At 40.7% G+C, this 20158-nt stretch overlaps 1 protein-coding gene across 1 annotated transcript in view; it reads left to right on the top strand.

The window, feature by feature from the left end:
• The window catches only part of NUP210L (nucleoporin 210 like), a 201320-nt gene that overhangs the window by 72807 nt on the left and 108355 nt on the right, over positions 1-20158 (top strand). The window contains exons 19-24 of the mRNA XM_069216017.1: positions 1118-1291; positions 3340-3532; positions 4165-4253; positions 5466-5570; positions 8156-8257; positions 18585-18713. Coding sequence (XP_069072118.1) covers positions 1118-1291; positions 3340-3532; positions 4165-4253; positions 5466-5570; positions 8156-8257; positions 18585-18713 — 792 coding nt within the window. The remainder of the gene's footprint in view (positions 1-1117; positions 1292-3339; positions 3533-4164; positions 4254-5465; positions 5571-8155; positions 8258-18584; positions 18714-20158) is intronic.

Genomic DNA, 20158 nt, shown 5'->3' on the forward strand with positions numbered 1-20158 from the left:
GAGCATGCCTGTTATGCGGGAGCAGATCAGGACCATCCATTGATCTCTGCAGTTTTATGTGGTTGGGGACAGCAAATGCATCTAGACATAATCAAGCAGTTTAACCAGTTGCATAAAGAGGGTGGAAATACTGGTACTGGCAGACCAGGTCATCAAACAGAGCAAATAAATGCTAGGGTGCTGCAAACTGGAAGAGCAGGTCCCAACTAGCAGCAGATCTCTGCAAGGGAAACAAAATTGGTAGAAGGAACATTGAGGACATTGACATGCAGGTTAGAACCAGCCTCTGATCCTGTCCCATTACAGAAGGTGGGAATTAGAATATTTTTTAACATGGGCAAGTGGATCAAGATCAGCCACTGGTTTCTGCAATGTAAAGAGTGAGGATAGACGCACTGCTGGATGTGGGCAAGCATCAGTCCATTATTTATGCAATATCCGGAAGAGGTTCATGGAACATTCCTAGTAATGGGCAAGCAGGTTAGAGTCAACTAGAGTCAACTTCATGAACTTTGAGCCTTGTGGATGGTGTGGAGAGTATTATTTTGAGCTCCCTGATTCGTGGAAAGATTTGGCATTTTGGTAGAAAATCTAATTGGTGCATTTAGTAGATTGTGTCTTGTCTTGTCGTCAACAGAAGCATGGCTCTAAAGTCCTTTATAGTGCAGAGGCGAGGTTTCTTAGGGGCCAAGTTGATTGATGGTGGAAGGACATGATATTCCAGGTTGAAGGAGTCTGAAGCTGGCATTATTAGGAACTTGAGGCTGGCACCTGCAAAAATGCAAGGCTGATGCCCACAAAATGTATCAGCTAAATTTCAGAGAAGTATTTGTCAGATACTTTAATCTGGATGATGGTAATGCTAACTTCTGTAAGAAGTTTCGGCAGATGCATCGTATAAAGTTGATTCTGACAGACAGATAAAGGAGTGCATGCCTGAAATTCTCTGCTTAGTGGAGATAAGAGCATTAAGTGTTGCAAAGATGTGTCCCACCGGCAAGCAGACTAAGGTGCTTCTTATGTGTAGTCCTTTTATGTTTTCCTTTATTTGAGATGAGCACACCATGTGACTTCATGATATTTTCTCCTGTAAGAATTCAGTTTACTTTTATTTCAGGTACTTACCTTTCGGGTTGGGAATGTGCCAGGACCACTCAATCTAAGGCCTGCGGTTAAAATGGTACAGGTACAGTTTATCTGTGCTCTTCCAGCAAGTATGTCTGTGTCCCCGGTATACAAGGTGACAGGTGGAGCCCAGCCATGCCCACTTTCACAGCATAACACACCACTGGTAAGTTTTAAGTTGCTTCTAGTCTTTTTAGAACTAATGGTTGGTTGCAGAGGTGACCCTCACTGTAACCATGGAGACCATTTTACTTGCAAATTGGCTAACAGTTTCACATTTTCTGCTTGGGTATGACATTTTATACATTTATTCACAATCAATTTGGCATATAACTTGGTATTCTCTGCTGACTGTTTCATTCTGTTTGACTGGTTCAAACTCTACACATTTTATCTATTTTTTGTTGATGTCAGAGTATAAAGGCTTGCTAGTACACCCTGGTATGTCCAGTGAGCTAACCCTCTATGAGCTAATCTCACATTTATCTCCTTTCCAGTGCAGTGAATTACTGTTTTTGAAGGAAAAAAACCTGCAGGTTTTGCTTCTTTGGTTCTAAATCTCTGTGCAACCCCCGGCCCTGCATGGGTCATGTTCATAGCTGCTTTGCTGATCCAACTCCAGGCTCTCTACTTTAACTCTTTGATTTACACCCTCTACCTTTTTCTTATTGTTTGCTGTTGTGCTGTTTAATCTGGATCCTTAAATATGTTGCTGCAAGGCTTTCTTGGCTCCCTGTCTCCTTGTGCCCTTGAAAGAACTGATTTCTGGATGAGTTTTAACCAAAGTCTTAGGCTGTGCTTATCTTTTGAACGTGTGCCCATGGGTTTGGGTTTTTTTGCACACAGCTTTTGCCAGAGTCTTAGTACAGCAGTGTTGAGGCCCATAAATATATTTCACTTCGTCTTTTACTTTATGGTTTGATTTTTTCACTTTATTTACAGTGCGCAGTTTTTATTTTTTGCACACTCATTTACTAAAATCTATAATCTTTGCTCAACTGTACATAGGTTCTTGACTCCACATTTCAGATTAGGGACTTTTTCTCTAGTCCCTCATTTTGATAGATACCAATCTTCACAATTCCTTTCTGTTACTCGTCCCATTAGTGGGGTGGGTTCTTGCTTCCTACTTTTCTTAGTCGCTGCATACCTTAGGTTTTTTAATTCAGTGGTTTCAGGACATTGATTGATCTTTTAGATCATTACCAGTTGCTCTTTTTTGATTGGTTGGAATCCTTGACCACTGTTTGATGACTACATTGATCAGTGGTAAACATTCTTGACTGATTCCCTGGGTCATTGAAATAGGGCGGGATCCATCACAAGCTACTTTCCTGCGTTTATTTATCCTTGCTATAGTTCATTGGTTTATTGTTTTCCTTTCACTTTGTTAGTTTCAGCCATTGAGTGAGACTTTTTTTGCATAACAAATTTTATTAGGTTTAGTACACATACATGGCCTAAGTGGACCAGGGCGACGTGTCAATAAATGAATACAGATTTTTATGTATGCAGGTTTATAGGACAGATAAAACAATATAGTTTCCCACCCACCTACAAATTGTCAGTGTGACCACCAGTGACTAGATTCCTGCAGTCTGGTGTCCTCCCCTTCATACAAGTCATATCTCCCCAAAGTTCTTATCAGCTCCTGGGTCATGAGGGCATATCGGTTCCAATACAATTCCCTTATAGTCTGCCCATTGTGGCCAGATCTTGAAGTGCTTCTGAGGACATGCCCTGGATCGATAAACTGCCATCTCCAGCCGCATACAGTGGTCCATGCCCCTTTTCCATGCCGCAAGCAGAGGAGGAGTTTCCGCCTTCCATGTCATGGCTATTTCTCGTTAGGCAAGAGGAAGGCCCAAGAATAAGAGTGCGCATTTGTACCTATTGTCCCCAGTGCCTTCCGTAGTGTGGAGGAGGACAACCTTGGGATCTCTTGGTGGGACCCATGTGAGGACCTTGCCCAAGCAGGAGAGATCACTCTGCCGGAACCCATCCAGTGATGTACAGCTCCACACCAAAAGTAAGAAGGTACTCTCCCCCACTCCACAATGGAGACATCTAGGGGAGGCCACCAGAACCATGTGCCAGGAGCAGTATTGCGTATAGTGGGCACTCTTTGAGTGGACCTTTTGGAGTACTTTGACTCATTGTTCCAGTGTGTTTTTGCTTTCCTGTTTCATTTCCATCTCTTATTTTTGCATCCAGTTACCCATATCGTGTTCCCGCAACTCCATCATGGAGCTGGCTGCATTTGATCAGCATCACCGCAAGTTTGACAACTTCAGTTCCCTGCTGATCGAGTGGGAATCCTCCAACGAAACCCTGGCCCAATTTGTGAAATCTGAAGCCATGCAGATGGTAGAAAAGGGTGATGGGACAGGACAGACCAGGCTACATGGTGAGTCTAACAGCTAAAGGTCACAGAGGAACCTTCTTTAGCGTGACACTTTTGGAGGCCACGTTTCTGGGGTAAAGTGAAATGATTGTTCTTTAAATCTTACTCTAGACTCCCAACTCACAAAAGCAAGTCAAAAGCTGCCTTTTCTTATTGGTAGAAACCAAAAGAAAATGCATCCATTATTAGTGTGCCTTTGCTGCTGATTGATCTCAGATTACACTTCATGCTTTCGCCTAAATAAATTCACCAAAGGTTATGGCTTAAAAAGAATTTGGCTTCAGTGTCATCTGCAAGAACTTCTGCAGTCCATTAAAATGCTGTAAAGATTTTTCCACAAACATAAGTTATGATTTATATTTTCTTCAGATAGTTCTTACTTTCTTAATATTAGTTGTGAAACCACAGAGCTTTCTATAGTTCTGCCTAAAATCTTGTTTTGAGCTGTAGTTTAGGCTTGAAACAACAACAGTACACCTGAGATGGCTGCTGAGCATCTTGTAGCTTTTGCTGGCATGTGTAATATGCATGAACCTGTGCTGTGTATCAAGAAAGGTCTAATAGGTGTATGCACAGTAATGCATCCTAAAGGCATGTTTTGGAATGTGTGTTTATAGTTTGTGCTCTGTTTGTAGGTCATCGGATCCTCCATGTAGACCACAAGAAGGGAACTCTGTTCGTCACTGTCACCTCTGTGGGTTATGTGGACAAAGTCATCCCTCGAGTGAGTTAGAAATGGGCTGTTTCTTAGTGTGGGTTGCTGGGCTAAGGGTGGGTATAGAGAAGAGTGTGCTTGTGGGACAAATCTGGTTGCAAGGCTCACACTGACTACCTGGAAGAATGTGAATGAGGGTAGAGTGTGACCCATGGGACTAGTGTGACTAGAGGGAAGAGTGTCAATTTAGGAAGAGTGTGACTGCAGGAACGTGTGAGGACAAGGAAACGTTTGCTTACAGTATGATCATGAGGGCTGGAAGAGATTACCACAGGGACGTTTATGGCAATAAGCAAATTTTTATTCTTGCGAACGTGAGTGCTCTGGAAAAGTGACTTGTCAAAGAGTGTCACCACAGCGATGAGAGTGACTGCTGGAAGAGTGTGACTCCTAAAAGAGCGAAACCTCTGTGATAAGTCTGACTGCTCCAAGAGTGTGACCACGTTGAAGAGCGTTAGTGTTATAAAAGTTCGACTGCTGGAGCGTGAACACAGGGACAAGTTGAAGAGCGTGGTGTCTTGATGAGTGTTCCCACAGTGATGATTGCGATTGTTCAAACAGTGAGTGTGACAGTAGGGACGAGTGGACCTCCTGGAAGAATGTGACAACCCAGATGACAGCAGGATCTCAGCAAATGTGCATCTGCAGGGACAAGTGTGACTGCTTAAAGAGTGTGATTCCAGCGACAAATGTGACTGTATAAAAAGCGTGAGAGAAGCAAAACTATGACCTTTGACAAGTATGACCATTTGAATGGGTGACTGCTAGAAGAGTGCATCTACAGGGAACGTGACTCTGACAACACTGTGTGCACAGGGACACATTTAACTTGCAGACTACATCACACAGGAAAGCAACAGTCAGGCTGCAGTATCAATGACACACAAGGAGCACCAACAGGATACTGCATCATGAGCACAGAGAAAGCACAGAGCAGAAGCTGACACACCACTTATAGAAAGATAAAGCAGTGATCAGGGTCCCCCTATAATAAATTCCTTTAGACAGCCAATACAGAATTTCACATCACAGTCCTACGGCATACATGACAAGCTGGTCCGATGTTGCTGTTTGTGGCAGTGAATCAGGTTTTGCCCACTGACTGTGGATAGATGGAGGAAATAGGTAATCTTTGGTTGACAACTGGCATCTCTGCCTTGTCACAATCTTTGGTTCAGCTTCGGTTTGTGAATCAAAACTTTCCTTTAATTTGCCCTCCAGGAATGGTGCCAGAATCCCATGACTGCGACAGTCGAGCTCTTACTTGTGGATGATGTAAGCGTGGTGCCATCGAGAGCCACTATATTCAATCACCAGGATCTGAAGGTACATTAGTGGGGTCTGCAGAGCTCTCCCAAGGCACCATTGGGAGCTAAAATAATCAACAGAGCATTTAAGGGGATTACTGTAGATATCAGAAAAAGCTGGAGCTGGTACCGCCCCTGTTTGAAATTGGCTGAAGTTAGGCTTTGCCTTATTCTAACTCTAAGTAATTTCCTCAGCTAGTTTGTTTATACACTCCCAATGTCAGGTTGTATGTCAGTATGTACAGCACATGAAGAAAATGAGTCCCCCAACCAAATATTTGCCACTACTTTCCTTCACAGTGCCTGAGTGTTCAGGGAGACTAATGTGACTTTTACCCTACCTTCGCCTTGACAAAGCTCAGGGATTTAAAAAAAGGAAAGAAAGTTCTGGGCAGGTGACTGCTGTTTTGGTGTCTTCTTAACATTCATTAGGACAGCACCAGAGCTATGGCCAGCTACCCTTCTTCTTCATGGCGGAAACATATTGTGGACTACAAGTCAGCAGGTCAGGTCAGAATACTGCTTTAAGGAAGTACCAAATTGGAGGACCCTCTTTGGTGAAATTTCTACACTCCGAATTTTCAGTGATAATAAATTTTAACTGTAACAAAACCACTCAATTGAAAATATTTAAGAGTATGCATTTTACTCACTGGCTGTAACTGCCCTCTGCAACGTGGAGAAAATGAAATTATATCTGCAACCTCTGTATAACAGTAATTATATCTGTAGTCCCATTGGCCACTTCGAAAACACCTCACTCTGGTGTCATGAGTAATTATCTACATTAATTGTAATGGATTCAATAGTGATATACGTTCAGAACTAGACCAATATTGCACACAAGTCATTCCTCAGTAAGAATAAAAACGTATTTTTCAAATAGCCTTTAAAATCACATAGGGAGTCTGAATGTCTAACCTATAAACATATTCACATTTTTTCAATCTGGTTAACACTTTCTGTTGTAACTATAACCCAGTTTTTTAAGTACACATCACAGTGCACACTTGGGTCTTTTTTTCTGAATAGGAACATTTTGTGTTAGCCTTTCATTTCTTTACATTTTACCTTAGCTCGTACCTTTAAAGAGACGAAGTTTGTAAAGGGTCGGTTTCTTCTCTGGCAAACACATCATCAGCTGTTCATCCTCTTATTCGTTGTGTCCTATCTGCTGACTCTTTAGTCAGCATCAGAGGAAATTACCCTTCACTAATGTTGCTTAAATTGGGATCCCAGTGGTTGACTTGGAAGGCTGTGTTCTGCAGGTCCACCATTTCCTCACAACATTACTTTAGCACCAGCTTGGGCTCAGTCAAATATTGGATCAAGTATTTAGGAGCCTAAGATGGCTCTGTTTACTAATCCATCAGAGGGACCCTGATAGTTTTCTAACAGACTTCACGGGGCACCTTTATTGAATACTGTTCAAAAGAATTGGAAACAAGGTTGTATGTCAATATATCAAGCACAAAACATTAGAGCCAGAATATTGACTACCAAAATATTGTGAAGGTAAGTGACTATTCTTAACTCCTGAACTTTATACTTGAAATAAGTGATAATACATTTTAACTGTAACAAAACCATGCAATTGAAAATCTTTAAGAGCAGGCATTTTACTCACTGTCCGCCAAATGAACATTAAACCTAATCCTGACTGTTGTCGTAACCCTGACTATAATCCTAGTCATTTTCCAAACTCACTTTCTAACTCTTAATCCTATAGTAACTCAACCCTAACCATTAGTAGAACCCCTATTTTAAATGTTTCTGAATACAAATCCTAATAGTTAATCTTAGCCTTATTATTAACTCAACTTAACACTTAGCCTACACGCACCCTTTCACACTTCCTTTGACTTATGTTTACTTAAAACCTGAGTCTCATCCTCTAACTAGGACCCTAGTACTCACATTTACCTTTACTCATTTCAAAATATTTAGTTGTGTTTTAAATGGCAAAACACAAAAAATGCTACAGTTGAAAAGTATTTTTTGTTATTCCTGATTAAACTTAAAATCACATATAGTCACAAATTATCTTGATGAGAATTTCTCTATAAAAGATGTTTTGTAACGTCAGAATCAATGGCTGACTTTTTAGTCTTCTTCCCCCAGGTAAGCACCAGTAACACCTATCTGTGACTTTTGTGCTCTGAAAAGAGAGTGAAGCAGCAAAGTGGAAGAAAACCTTTAACTTTTCATTGTGCAGTTTGGGATTTTGCATTGCTTTTAATACAAGTCCATACATTTACTATTTATGTTCAGATTTTCTTTAAATACGTATTGTACATTGTAGGTCGTGAAAATAATCTCTATATTTTACTGCCTTGCCAAATCAAATTGATATTTTTTTTTGTTACAGTGAATGTTTATGCAGTTTTTCATGTATTTAATTTAACTTTTTACCAATTTATTTTTTCAGACTTGTTTCAATTGTATCTCTTAAAATTAACATAAAGCCCCTTGCCACCCCCAGGTCTCCTAGTTAGATTAAGGTTTTGTTCCATTGAGACTGACTTAAAATGCAACTCTTTTTAACCAGTGGCTCTGCAATTGAATTTTGTTTGTGACAGTTTTAATTTTCTTTTCTGATGCTAGGAAGTCTTTCACCTAGTTGAGGGGTCTGGCTACTATCTAGTGAACATGAGTGATGCAGATGTCATCAACGTCACATACCAGGAAGCAGCAAGCAATTTCCAGGTGAGTTTGTGCCTCTTCATTGTTCAAAACATCGATTAATTAGTTGCTGTTGGAAACACCAGCTTGCAGTTGTGTGAAATAAATCCTTTTAAAACAACCTGGAGCAGCTCTAAATTTAGCTATTTTTTAAAGTGTGTTTTTGTTGTGCCCACTTTCTCAAGTGAAGCAAGTGTGAACTTCCACCTGGATAAGTTGCCAGAAGCAGATTACAAATACCAGTGTTAAAGGCATGAATTCATGCTGATGAAGTGAACGAGAAGGTACTTAGGAACTTCATCATCATCTGTTGATTATGTTCATGTTTGTTGATGATCACATGTTAAAGTGAACACACAGATTGCATAAATAAGTTTTGATGTTAAATGCTTGCAGGCTGACTTGAAGATAAATCATTTGTGTAGTTTTAGCCTGATAAATTAGATCTAGGAGACTCATTGACCCTATTCACCAAATTGTTGGTGATCTCTTTTCCCACCAAGGTGGATTTTTCCGACATGACAGGAGACCTTTAGGTAAAGACATACAGTAGTGGCCACCCACCCTGACTGGTTCTGCAAATCATGGTTTTATTGCTGGAAAATAAAAAGGACAATGCCTGTCACATACTGCCTGTTTTCTCCAGTGTGTGCTTATATTTTTCTTTTTTGTTTGCTGGGTGATCACCATGCTGTGTGTGGTGTCCTGGACAGCAAAGATGACATGGCGTTGTAAAAGCTTGCCATCCAGTGCCATGTCACCCACCGGTTTCTCAGTGAACAGGATGTTTCAAAGGGCACATCCATCAGTGGCTACACCTTTGGAAACAGAGCAGTCCCACACCTACAAATGCGGTGGGTGACTGAGAACTTGGCAGACAGGTCACCTGCCAATTTTGGCGTATGTCCTATTACCACCAACCACTGAACGAGACCCTAAGACACTATTTTATATAGTGAAGAAAGAAGTCCATAATTGGCTTAGATCTTGGAAAAGTGTTTACCCAGCACAAAGCTCAAAGCATGCAACAGTTTTCTATTTAGCAGTAGGGTTCCCTAGGGAAGGAATTTTGAAATATGTCCTATTTTCAGTGCCAATGATTCTATCCTTCAAATCACCTTCTGTAGTGCTTCACCATGCTGCACGTTAGGATGAACTCCCAAGATTGAAATTGCATTCTTTGGCCCCTTTTGTTGCAACCTCGAAACATGCATTCATAGTTTGGATACTTTACCAGAAATTTGTGTGTTTTTTCTAAAATAAAAAAACTTCCTAATTTTGCAGTTCTCTAGTATGCACATGTGGGGTGATAGAAAGCCGAACAACCTGGATGGTAAATTTCAACATATATCATTTCTTTTTTGAGTACTCCCCTCCGGGTCTCCGCTCCATTTAAGCTTCAGAAGTTTTCCCTGAATCCCCTCATAGGCATTACATACCACACTACATATATTCCACTTCTTCTGCAGACTGCATCCACTGGACTCCATACCTTCACTGATAGATTGAAAGACTCACAAAAATAAACATATCAATAGTGATCCTCTAAGTTAACACACAAGGTCTACACCACACCATTGTCCCATAATCATGATTCCATCAAGCAATACCCTTGCCTTTAACACTCTTTTCCAAAATTGCTACTTGTGGCTCGATCCACCTATGGCCATCCTCAGGTCTCAAAATACCTCCCACCTCAGTTTTGTGAATGGGTTTAAAACCCTGCACAGGCCCTTCTGCATGTAGATTCCCAGCTTCACCTTCTCCCAGCCATTAACCTGCAATATCCATGTAACTCTCATCACATTTCCTTCTGCTGCCTTACCTACTTCCAAATATGCCCTTCTCAGTCTCCTATATATGACATCTTCCATTCATAACAGGTTCTCCAAAGTGAACCCTGTTCGCACTTTTAATAATTTTCCTCTGTCTCTCCACATCACATTGTGCTGTAAGTCCACCGTCCCTTATGAATTGCGCCTTTCACACCAGACCCACTATCTATGACCAACTGTATGCATCTTTCAACACTCTATTGAACCTTTCAACCTGTCCATTGCTTCATAGATAATACACTGTGTAAGGCACATGCTTTAGTTCCTTATCTTCCAAATACCAGGTATGCTTCTGAAACAACGTGGACTCTGTTATAACTCACTAATACTTCAGGCTGCTGTTTCCTAATAGGGACATTCTTGAAAGAATATATATGTGCAAAGGAGCTAACCTCTGTCATAGGACTTACTTTTAGTCACTTTGTATAATTATCAATCATAACAACTTCATGCCTCTGCTTTATTGGCATCACATTCTGTGGGCCCATGCGATCTACCGCTAAATTCATCCACAGTCTTAAAAGCTTTGGCATGTTTTGCTACCAAAAGAACCTCTGTATTTAAACCACATCACTCCATGAAAATGGCAGACCAGATACTCAGTACCCCAGAATCCTTATCCGTGCTCAGTTGTTAATACATCTCATAATCTCTGATCTGTCAAGCTCGCCCCTAAATGCAACATATGTGACCTCCACCTGGCTGAAGAGTTTCACCAGTTCCAATTCATGATTCCCGGACTGCCACCTACTTTTTACCAACACGTTTTCTGTTTGAAGCACCTCATCAGCATTCGTTTCCAACTGATGTTCCCCAGCTCATTGAACTTGTTCTCCTTCACTTCCTCCACATAGTCTATTTATATGTCATCATCATCTGTCCGTGCATTCCGATCATTGCAGACTGGCCTACAGGGCATAAATATAAATCAAATCATTACTTCCAGACTCTGGTTCTACCTTATAAGGGGACTTCCTTTTTATTGGCCACAAGCTACAATGACGCAAGTCATTAGCTCGACCAGCATAAAACACTTTGAGCTACAAGCATACACCTTGAAAAGATCTACAAAATGCATGCACATAAGTGCTTTATATTAAATTCAATGTAGTTCTTCTCTTCCTGCTATGATGCATGCAGTACAAACAGCAGTACCTTCTTACTAAAGCCATGGACCTGCCAATAATTCCCAAGGCCCAGTGTACTCGCATGCAGAGTTATTATGGTCTCAATTTCAATATCAAATGACTAAAACATTGGTTTAACAGTAATGTCTTTTTTTTATATCAAACTCCTTCAGCTGTCATTATACCAAAAAAGTTACTATTTTAGCTAGAATACTTTTCATAAACATTGGTTTGTGATCACATGGCCCGAGAAATTATGAAACTACCCCTTTGTTTAGGAGCCAGGTGCTTTCTTTAGTTCTTTAATCATGCTCACTTGTCTGTTTTCTAGGTCAAGTTGTGCTCCTTTAAATCAGGCCAGACCCCCAGCAATGATTCTCTGCACGGTATAATTGTGGAAACATGACTCCTTACATCACTTGTTGAAAAACGAACAAGGTGGATGACAAAAATAGTTGTCCATACAATTGTTCTCTCTGATTATAAATACAGTCAACTGGTTAGACTCTTCAATCAGGGGGAATTTGACGCTACCCACTATAATATTTAATGTAGTAAACATTTGTGCTCTCCCCAGCATGGTAAGAGGTCATTGACAATCCTTGTGTTCTTGTATGACTTTTACCGAATGCACATGCACCCACCCCCTAGTTCTTTTCACCATAGCTAAAGGTGCTTGTCTTTCACTTACTGTAAAAGAAGCCTGTGTTCCCTGTTCCATACAGTTCTAAACTGATGCAGTGGCCATATCATTTGTAGTGATAAATCTTTCTTTCTAAAACCCTACTAAACTTTTTCAGAGAATATTTATTTGAGTCTGAATCAACTTCAGACCCAATAAGTAATACATCTTTTGAGAATGGATATAACGGAAGCTTCTTCGTACCCTTTGCCCATCCGAATTACATAATAAATCTCCTTGCCAGCAAAATATATTTTTTTCCACCCCTTTTTTTTTTCTTGAGAAATGTTTGCCTCTATTGCCTTTCCTTTAGTGTCTCCAGGTGTTTTATCTGGCATACACTAACCCACAACATTTGATTTAGATCTGCCTGCATAGATGTCTTTCAAGAACAAAATGTAATGTTCACTGAATCCACTTATACATCCCCATCCATGCTGATTAGCGTCACTTGACACAATAGTGTTAGCCTGGAAGCAAAGACTGATATCAATTTTGTAGACAGGTTTTTTGTTTCTGCCACTCGTCATCCTAATGTTCAATGGGCCAACAAAAAGAGAGAGATGACCAGGAAGTTTAGTTTTAATGTATGAGGCATTTCTTTTTTATGGTGTTCAACTTCAGACACTATGGGGGTCATTCCAAGTTTGGCGGGCGGCGGTAAGCAGACAGTGAAAATCATGCTGGGGCTCTGTTAGGTGGCCCCTGCACTGCCCATGCCAGTGGCGTGGGCAGTGCAGGGGCCCCCAGGGGCCCCACGACACCCGTTCCCGCCATCCTGTTCCTGGCGGTAAAAACCACCAGAAACAGGATGGCGGGAAGGGGGTCGGAATCTCCATGGCGGCACTGCAAGCAGCGCCGCCATGGAGATTCAGCCCAGCCAGGGGTAATCCGGCAGGAAACCGCCGGATCCCCTTTTCTGACCGCGGCTTTACTGCCGCGGTCAGAATGGGCAGGAAAGCACCGCCAGCCTGTTGGCGGTGCTTTCCGTCGGTCATGGCCCTGGCGGTTTTTACCGCCAGGGTCGGAATGACCCCCTATGTTTTATTTCATTTATAAAACTCCCCAAAACCCTCCACTCTCCTGCTGCGCATTCCATGTTTAGAACCACCTCACACAAACAATACCCCTTCCCTAACTCCACTCATGTGCGCGCTCTCTCTCTCTCTCTCTCTCTCTCTCTCCCTCTCTCTCTCTCTCTCTCTCTTGCTGGATGATGCTTTCTTCATTATTGAGGGAGAAGTCAACTGTCAATTCACTTACTCACCTCTAACAAGTCTTTTAACCATTGGATTGTTTGGGGTTTTGCAGCAGATTTTGGATTAGTTCCCCCCTGTAATACTGAGTTCCAGGTTACTTACCCTCTTGTTTAGTCTGTACTTTAGTCCTCGAGAGTTTGTTGCATGAGCTGGGTATTTTTGTGCCTCAGTGTGGTGACCTCAATCAGTTATTCCTGTAAGTGTCACTAAATTATAGTATCAAACATCTCAAACACTCACTTTAAAGAACTGAGTACTGGATTTCTGAACATTGTCCCAAATTAAATTTGAGTCAGAATGTAGAGTAGAATCCTGAAGCTATTGTTTACTGTCTAATTCTGGCTTATAGGAACTTGTCGGTGATTACATTTGGGATGAAGTTGGACAAGTATATCATGGTTAATATTTCAAATTACAAAATCACTTGTTTTAAAAAAAAAAAAAAAACTTTCTACTGGGAAGAAGTTTTGGTCTATGGAATAACCAATTATAGTGTCCAAAACTGCCTCTGGTATTGGAAAGCTAGTGTGTTTCCTAAGATCTTGTTGGTACTGTCAGGACCTTACTTCACTCAGGCACTCATTTAACAATTTGAAGCAAGAAAGCTGGGTGCTGTACTGTTGACCCTGGATAGAAGACTGCATTTTAAAATATGTTGTGTGCTATCCAAGACAGATCTAGTATGGAATACTTTCCTAACAGGATCATCATTTCAAAGTCAGAAATGGCTTCCGCAGAATGAGACAACAGCCTATTCATAAAAGAAAACTCATATTTGAAACCTTACTTCTGGAAATTAGTGTCCCATTCGTAGAGGTTAGGAAGGGTTACATCAACCAACATCAAAAAAAATTACAAAGATGTGAGAGCACATATTTTATTATTATATCCTGTCTACCATTCTAAAGAACCATGTAGAAGCAGAATTTTGGTTAAGGTTGGGAAAGCATTAGTCGGTGCACTAGGAAATGTGTTTTATTTATTTGTATTCATTGATCGGTTGCAATGGAATGAACAGCTCTAGTCCGACAGGCTGGTTATATTTGAATTTAATATTCTCATATATGAACAACTTAAATTGACATTGTATGCCTCAAAAGAAGTTACAGTGTATTAGATGTTTCTAAGATGGACTAGGATTTCAACTATGTTTAAAATGTATATCTGAATATTGGAAAACAAGAGCACGCATAAGCGGAGCTCCCAATGAGAGAGCCACGTTCTCCAGATTCCAATATAATTAGTTTTTGTTTAAGTGCCTCAAATTGAAAGCCTGAAAACCACCCCTTATTTACAGTATTGAATTTTATTCATCTGAGATTTTGAAAGATAAAATGATTACATGATTGAACTTTATTGGTTTATATGTTGCTGGCTGCAAATTTGGAAATTTTGGCAAACTCGAAGAATAAGATGTGTATTGTTGTGACGCTGTGAGCGGGCCATAAGAGTGCATTAAATGTTGCGCCTGATGGTTGTTATGTATAAAAGCAATCAAATGACTATAAGAAATGTAAAATAAAATGGAGATAAAGAAAAGGCAGAGAGCAGTAATGGAAAGCATGATTTCTTCAGGTTACAAAGCCAGAAGAGAAGGGTGTAAGAGTGCAAAGAGTGTAAAGGGCTAAGAGTGTCTAGATAGAAGGCAGCTTACTACCTGCAGTAATTGAATGCAGAGTTCAAGGTACACATTGTGAGGTCTGACTCTACCATAAATACAATCTAAATTCAATTACTTGCCCATTTAGTTAGAGGAAAATAGTTCTGGTGGTGGGATGTGGGTAAGGAAGGATCCCTGAACTAAAGAGAGAGAAGGCGTGGATGTGTGCGTATGCACAGAAGGAAATGGCTACTATAAATATAGCATCAGATTAGGACATGAAGAAATGAGTGATGTACTCACCTGGGGAGCGCCATCAGGCTGTTTGTGGCCACTAACTGTTCGCACCTTCGCTGGGGTGGGACTCTGTCCCCCAGTGTTCCAGTTGGCCAGGTCGCGGGTCCAGGAAAGCTCAGTCACGCCTATCTGCGCTGAACTCTTCCTGCAGCGCAGTACTCACCTAGGGAGCACAATCAGGCTGTTGTTTGTGATCCACTAACTGTTCATACCGCTGTTGAAGTGGGACTCAGCCCCCCAGCATTCCAGTGGGTCAGGAGGCAGGGTCAGGATAGCTCCATCACGCATATCTACCTGCACTGTAAATATAGCATCAGATTAGGACATGAGGACGTGCCCGGGTGAAGGCTGGGCCCTCTTGGCCCATCATCACCTGGAAGAGGCTGGGCTGGGCCTACCCTCTTCCTTCTTAACCCTGGGCAGCACAAGAGGATTGATTGAACAAGTAAGTCTCTTTGTAGCTTGTAGTTGTAGCTAGATGGTGTTTTGATGGTAATTTGCTCATTTTGTCAACAATGGGCAAGTGGAAGGCAGGGGAACCCACAAAATTTGCTGGCAGCGCCAAGAAATCTAGGAAACCTATAGGGGTCTCCTCGGGCCTCCAGCTCCCCACGGATATCGCTAATACGTTCTCAGAAATAGACAACCTTATTGGGGAAGTAGAGACTTTGCTTAAGTCCAAAGTAACGAGGGGCAATCAAGTCAAGGTACCTGACACTTTTACAAAGACGAAAAATCTACCCCAATCTCCACATGTAAACACTCAAGCTATGGCACCTAGCATTGCTTCTCCGCTTTCCAGCGTGGGTGGACTTGCCTTAAACCAGCAGCACAAGTTTTCTAGTGATCAGTTGACTGCATCTAGACAACCTCTTTCACCTACAATTATTATTAACAATAGCATATCATATGTAAATAGTTTCGCCCCCCCAGAAGCTGCAATAAATACTGTTTCACTTTCTACAGCCGCTTCCGAGCCTCACTCAATTTGTAGCCAAGTGAAAGACAGTTTCCCAATAATGGCCAAATACACTGGCCTTGAAGTTTTCCACTGCAAACTGGATGAGTTAAGAAGGCTAATAATTGCATTGAGCAGTAAATTTGTAAATCTTGGGTTGCATCTAGGTCGTTGCAGATGCATGCTTACTGTTGATTGCATGGATGCACATGAAGCGCCTGTTTTGGTTCTGTCTCAGCAGCCATTGCGCAGATTGAGGATCAGCTCCCCTTGCAGAAACAGAATGTAGAGGCCCCGAAAAGGACCACTTACAACTGGACTGGCAGTGTGTGACAAAGGACAGTAATCCATCAATAGCTAAACAAATGCTTTACATTGACAGGAGGGACTTTTCTGTTACTAGATCCATTAGTCATCCTCCTGCCATGAAGGGACTTAATAGGCTTTGGTCAAACTATCATCCACAGAGATAATCCTAATCTACAAGAAAGACGACACTAGTGTTCCCTCAAACTATAGACACATTAGCCTTATTGACAATTTAGAAAAAAAACATTGCTAGGCAAATCCTTGATAAATTACTAGCATGGGAGGAGAGGGAGAAAATTGTGTCACCTTTGCAGACTAGCTTCCGTCCCAGGACCAGCACTTCAGATCAGGTCTTTAAATTAGCCACCCTTTATTGGAAATACGCACTTCTTCTCAAACAAAGATTCTATGTAGCCTGTGTCGACCTTAAAGCAGTGTTCAATCTTATCCCCCGAAGTACATTGTGGCAAGTGCTGGCCAATATGGGCGTACCTAAGAATCTGCTAAACATAACTGTAAAGCTTTACTCCAAGAATTATTCTCAGGTACGATGGGGCAGTCAGGGGGAACTTGCAGACTGCACTTCTATTAGGGGTGGTGTACCCCAGGGGAGTGTCCTTGCACCAGCACTATTTACTCTTTATATGAACGATGTGGTGGAAGTACTCCTTGACTGCAAGAATGATTCTCCCAGCATGATCAATGAAAAGATCCCTATCCTACCTTTTGTGCATGATTTGTTACTTATTTCTAAAACATTGATGGGCCTACAGCTTCTCGTTGACAAATGTATACCTTTCTGCTCATCCAGAGGATTAATGTTGAATGCAGGGAAAACAAAATACATGTTTTTTGGCCAGGGCGCAGTGAAGAGTTTTACAATTACAATGGATGGTGAATCCCTGGACAGGGTAAATAGCTTTGATTATCTAGGGGTCAAATTAACGAATTAATTTAAATGGTCGCCTTAGCTTACGAGGTCCTCTCTAATCATTGAACATAGATCTAGTGCTATTGTCAAGCTTTATAAGAAAACTAATAGTCGCTCAGTGTCTCCAGCTTTAGCGGTATACCGAGAGAAGGCTCAAAATGCTGCACGTTTTGCTGCTGAAGTATGGGGCTACAATAACTTGCAAAGTCTAGCTATGGCTGAAAACAGATTTGTAAGCAAGTTGTTTTCAGTGCTATTGAGCACTCCTCTTGTTCCTCTTTTTTTACTTGGCTCTAATAGGAACAACTGATTTGTCTGTATTAAAGCCATTGTTGTATTGGGTCCGTCTTTGGTCATCTAGTGAGTTGAGTCACTGTAGAGACTCTTTTAGAGACTTAATACATTCTAACAATGTTAGAAGTATCCCAGTGTCTGACTGGCTATATAGATTTGGCTTAGGGACATTTTGGGCTGAACCAGATACTCTTCACAAAGTTGATCATAGAATTTTCAGGACTGGGAATATATTAGTGATCAGCTCGTACTGAATGGGGAGAATGGACATTCAATGTGTAAGTTTTTTAAATTTAAACCTCACTCAAGTTTTGAACCGTTCCTTGATTTGATTGCTTCTCCATTAGCCAAAAGCTTCTGTATATTAATTTTAGGCCTGATCTTTTACAAGCAATTGGGGCAAGTATATAGGTTTAGGGGTGGGCCCCGCATGTGGATCAACTACTGAGTCTGAAGCACATGCTCTGTTTTTTTGTTCAGCGTATTGGGGGCCACACAAAAAATGGATCCACCCAATTCCTGTGAACCTCGGGGTATCCAGACATCTATTAGCATTGAGAATTTTGAAAACTGACACTACAGTATCAATTGTATTTGCAGTAAGTAGAGTTTTAGTGAAGGTTTAGTTCAAACGACATAAGTTTTTATTAACATCTGCACCTGAATAATTTTTTATTATTGTCTAAAATCACTTTACTTTGTTTTTTTATGTGGTTGTCCTGATTTACTGATAATGTATATTTATTTGGGTTTTAGGATTGTATTGCACTGTGTATTTATAAATTTAATTGAAGTGATTATTGTATATTGCACTTTGATGGTTGTTGATAACCAAATAAAGTACTTCGGATTGTGATTGATGTAAATATATCAGTTGTTATTGTGATAAAATACAGTGACGGGTTGTACTGCATACCAGTGAGATGGTTAATAGTGAACAAATTAGATAAGAAAAATACAGCAGTTAAAAGTGACTGATGTAAAAACATGTTACTGTTTGTGAGATTGAATAACAATGTTGCAATAATGACGTGTTATTCCTCCATATTTTGCTTTCAGGTCACACCGCTGAAATCTGGGACTGTTACTATTGCAGTCCATGATCTGTGCCTTGCATTTCATGGTCCAGTTATAGTGCATATAAGTGTGTCAGATATATTGGAAATGGACTTGGACTTCATTGACAAGGTGAGACCATGGGAGGGTAAGGGATTTGGTCTTTGGTCCAGTCAAGATGTGAAGTGTCTAACGCTAGAATTACTGTTTGTTTCCATTTGTGTGTCAGACGCAGAGTATTTTGTGAAGACTACTATGTTTATGGCACCCTGCCTTGGTTTCTATCCTGTAGTTAATTGCTGTTTAGTTGCACTGGAACCATAAAATGTGATTATTATGCCCAGTAATTAATACTTGTTGCTGCTTGCTACAATTTTTATGGACAACATACAGATGATACAGACTGCTAGGCATTTTCCCTTTTGTCCTAAAGAGACTCCTAGAATTCTGCCACAGAAGGATCAAAACGTTGACTTCCAGTCTAGTACTATATATGGTGAAACTATTTTCCTCAACACTCTCGGAGATCAGTAGCTGACTTATACCAACGTTTTGTCCAACTGTAATTTCTATTATTGCACTGTGTAGAACTCTTCACACACTGCACCATTGGCACTATAACACTGCAAATTCTACCTACACTTAATATTAATATGTTGAATTGGACCAGTACATTTTCATTATGGGATCGTTTGTCAGTATAATAATTGAGCAATGTCTGCTGTCCAGAAAATTAATTGAATTTGCCTACTGAGTTTGGTTATGCTATGGATGTGCTGCATGGTATCTTTTGCTAAAAAATCCCTTAATTCAGTTTAACTAAATCCTTAGTAACCATTGTTTCCTTTCTTCTTGATACACTCAGGCTCCTTCTTGAAAAAGGTTTGCCTTGGTGTTGTTTCCTAGAGTGCATTGTAGCAGACTGTGATGCAAGGTCATTCAGTGCTATAGTTTCTTTATTTTGTCCTCTATATACAATTGCAGCTTGTGCATTGTCATTGTAGAAACAATGCCAATACACAGACTGGTGGGAGTATCAGCCAAAGGATATCATATTTAAGAAATCATAACATTTTTGTTTTTAGCAGCTTTCTGTGCCAATTGCGAAGGACACTTTACAGGACTTGTAATAAAGTAGCTAAGTTGTTGACTGTAGATGTAGTAGTAGACATAGGTTCACAAATCCCTTTTTTCTCATTGGCCAAAATATACTTTCATCTTTGGAAGATCACTTTAACCCCAATCTGTTAGTTAATTTTTTTCGACAAAATGATGAGTGTTTGGAAATAGTCTGAATGCCACTATTGAACTCTACAAAATGTGGGTTATTTTAGTCTGCCAACACTGATTCAGTTCATGCTGTTTGGATACACAAGTCTCCTTAATCAAACTGAAGTGAAGTCTCTGAATGGGAGACCAACCCCAGCCAGAAGACATTGTTTGATTGCAAAATTGACCAAAAATAGTTATTTCATGTGATATTTGGAAAGTCCATATTGGATGTATCTGTGGTGAAAAACTAAAGCTTTGCTGCATAATCTGAAAGTTCATGCTAAGCAGTAGATGTGTGGTAGCTT

The sequence above is a fragment of the Pleurodeles waltl genome, chromosome 12 (genome assembly GCF_031143425.1).
Source record: "Pleurodeles waltl isolate 20211129_DDA chromosome 12, aPleWal1.hap1.20221129, whole genome shotgun sequence".
Lineage (NCBI taxonomy): Eukaryota > Metazoa > Chordata > Amphibia > Caudata > Salamandridae > Pleurodeles > Pleurodeles waltl.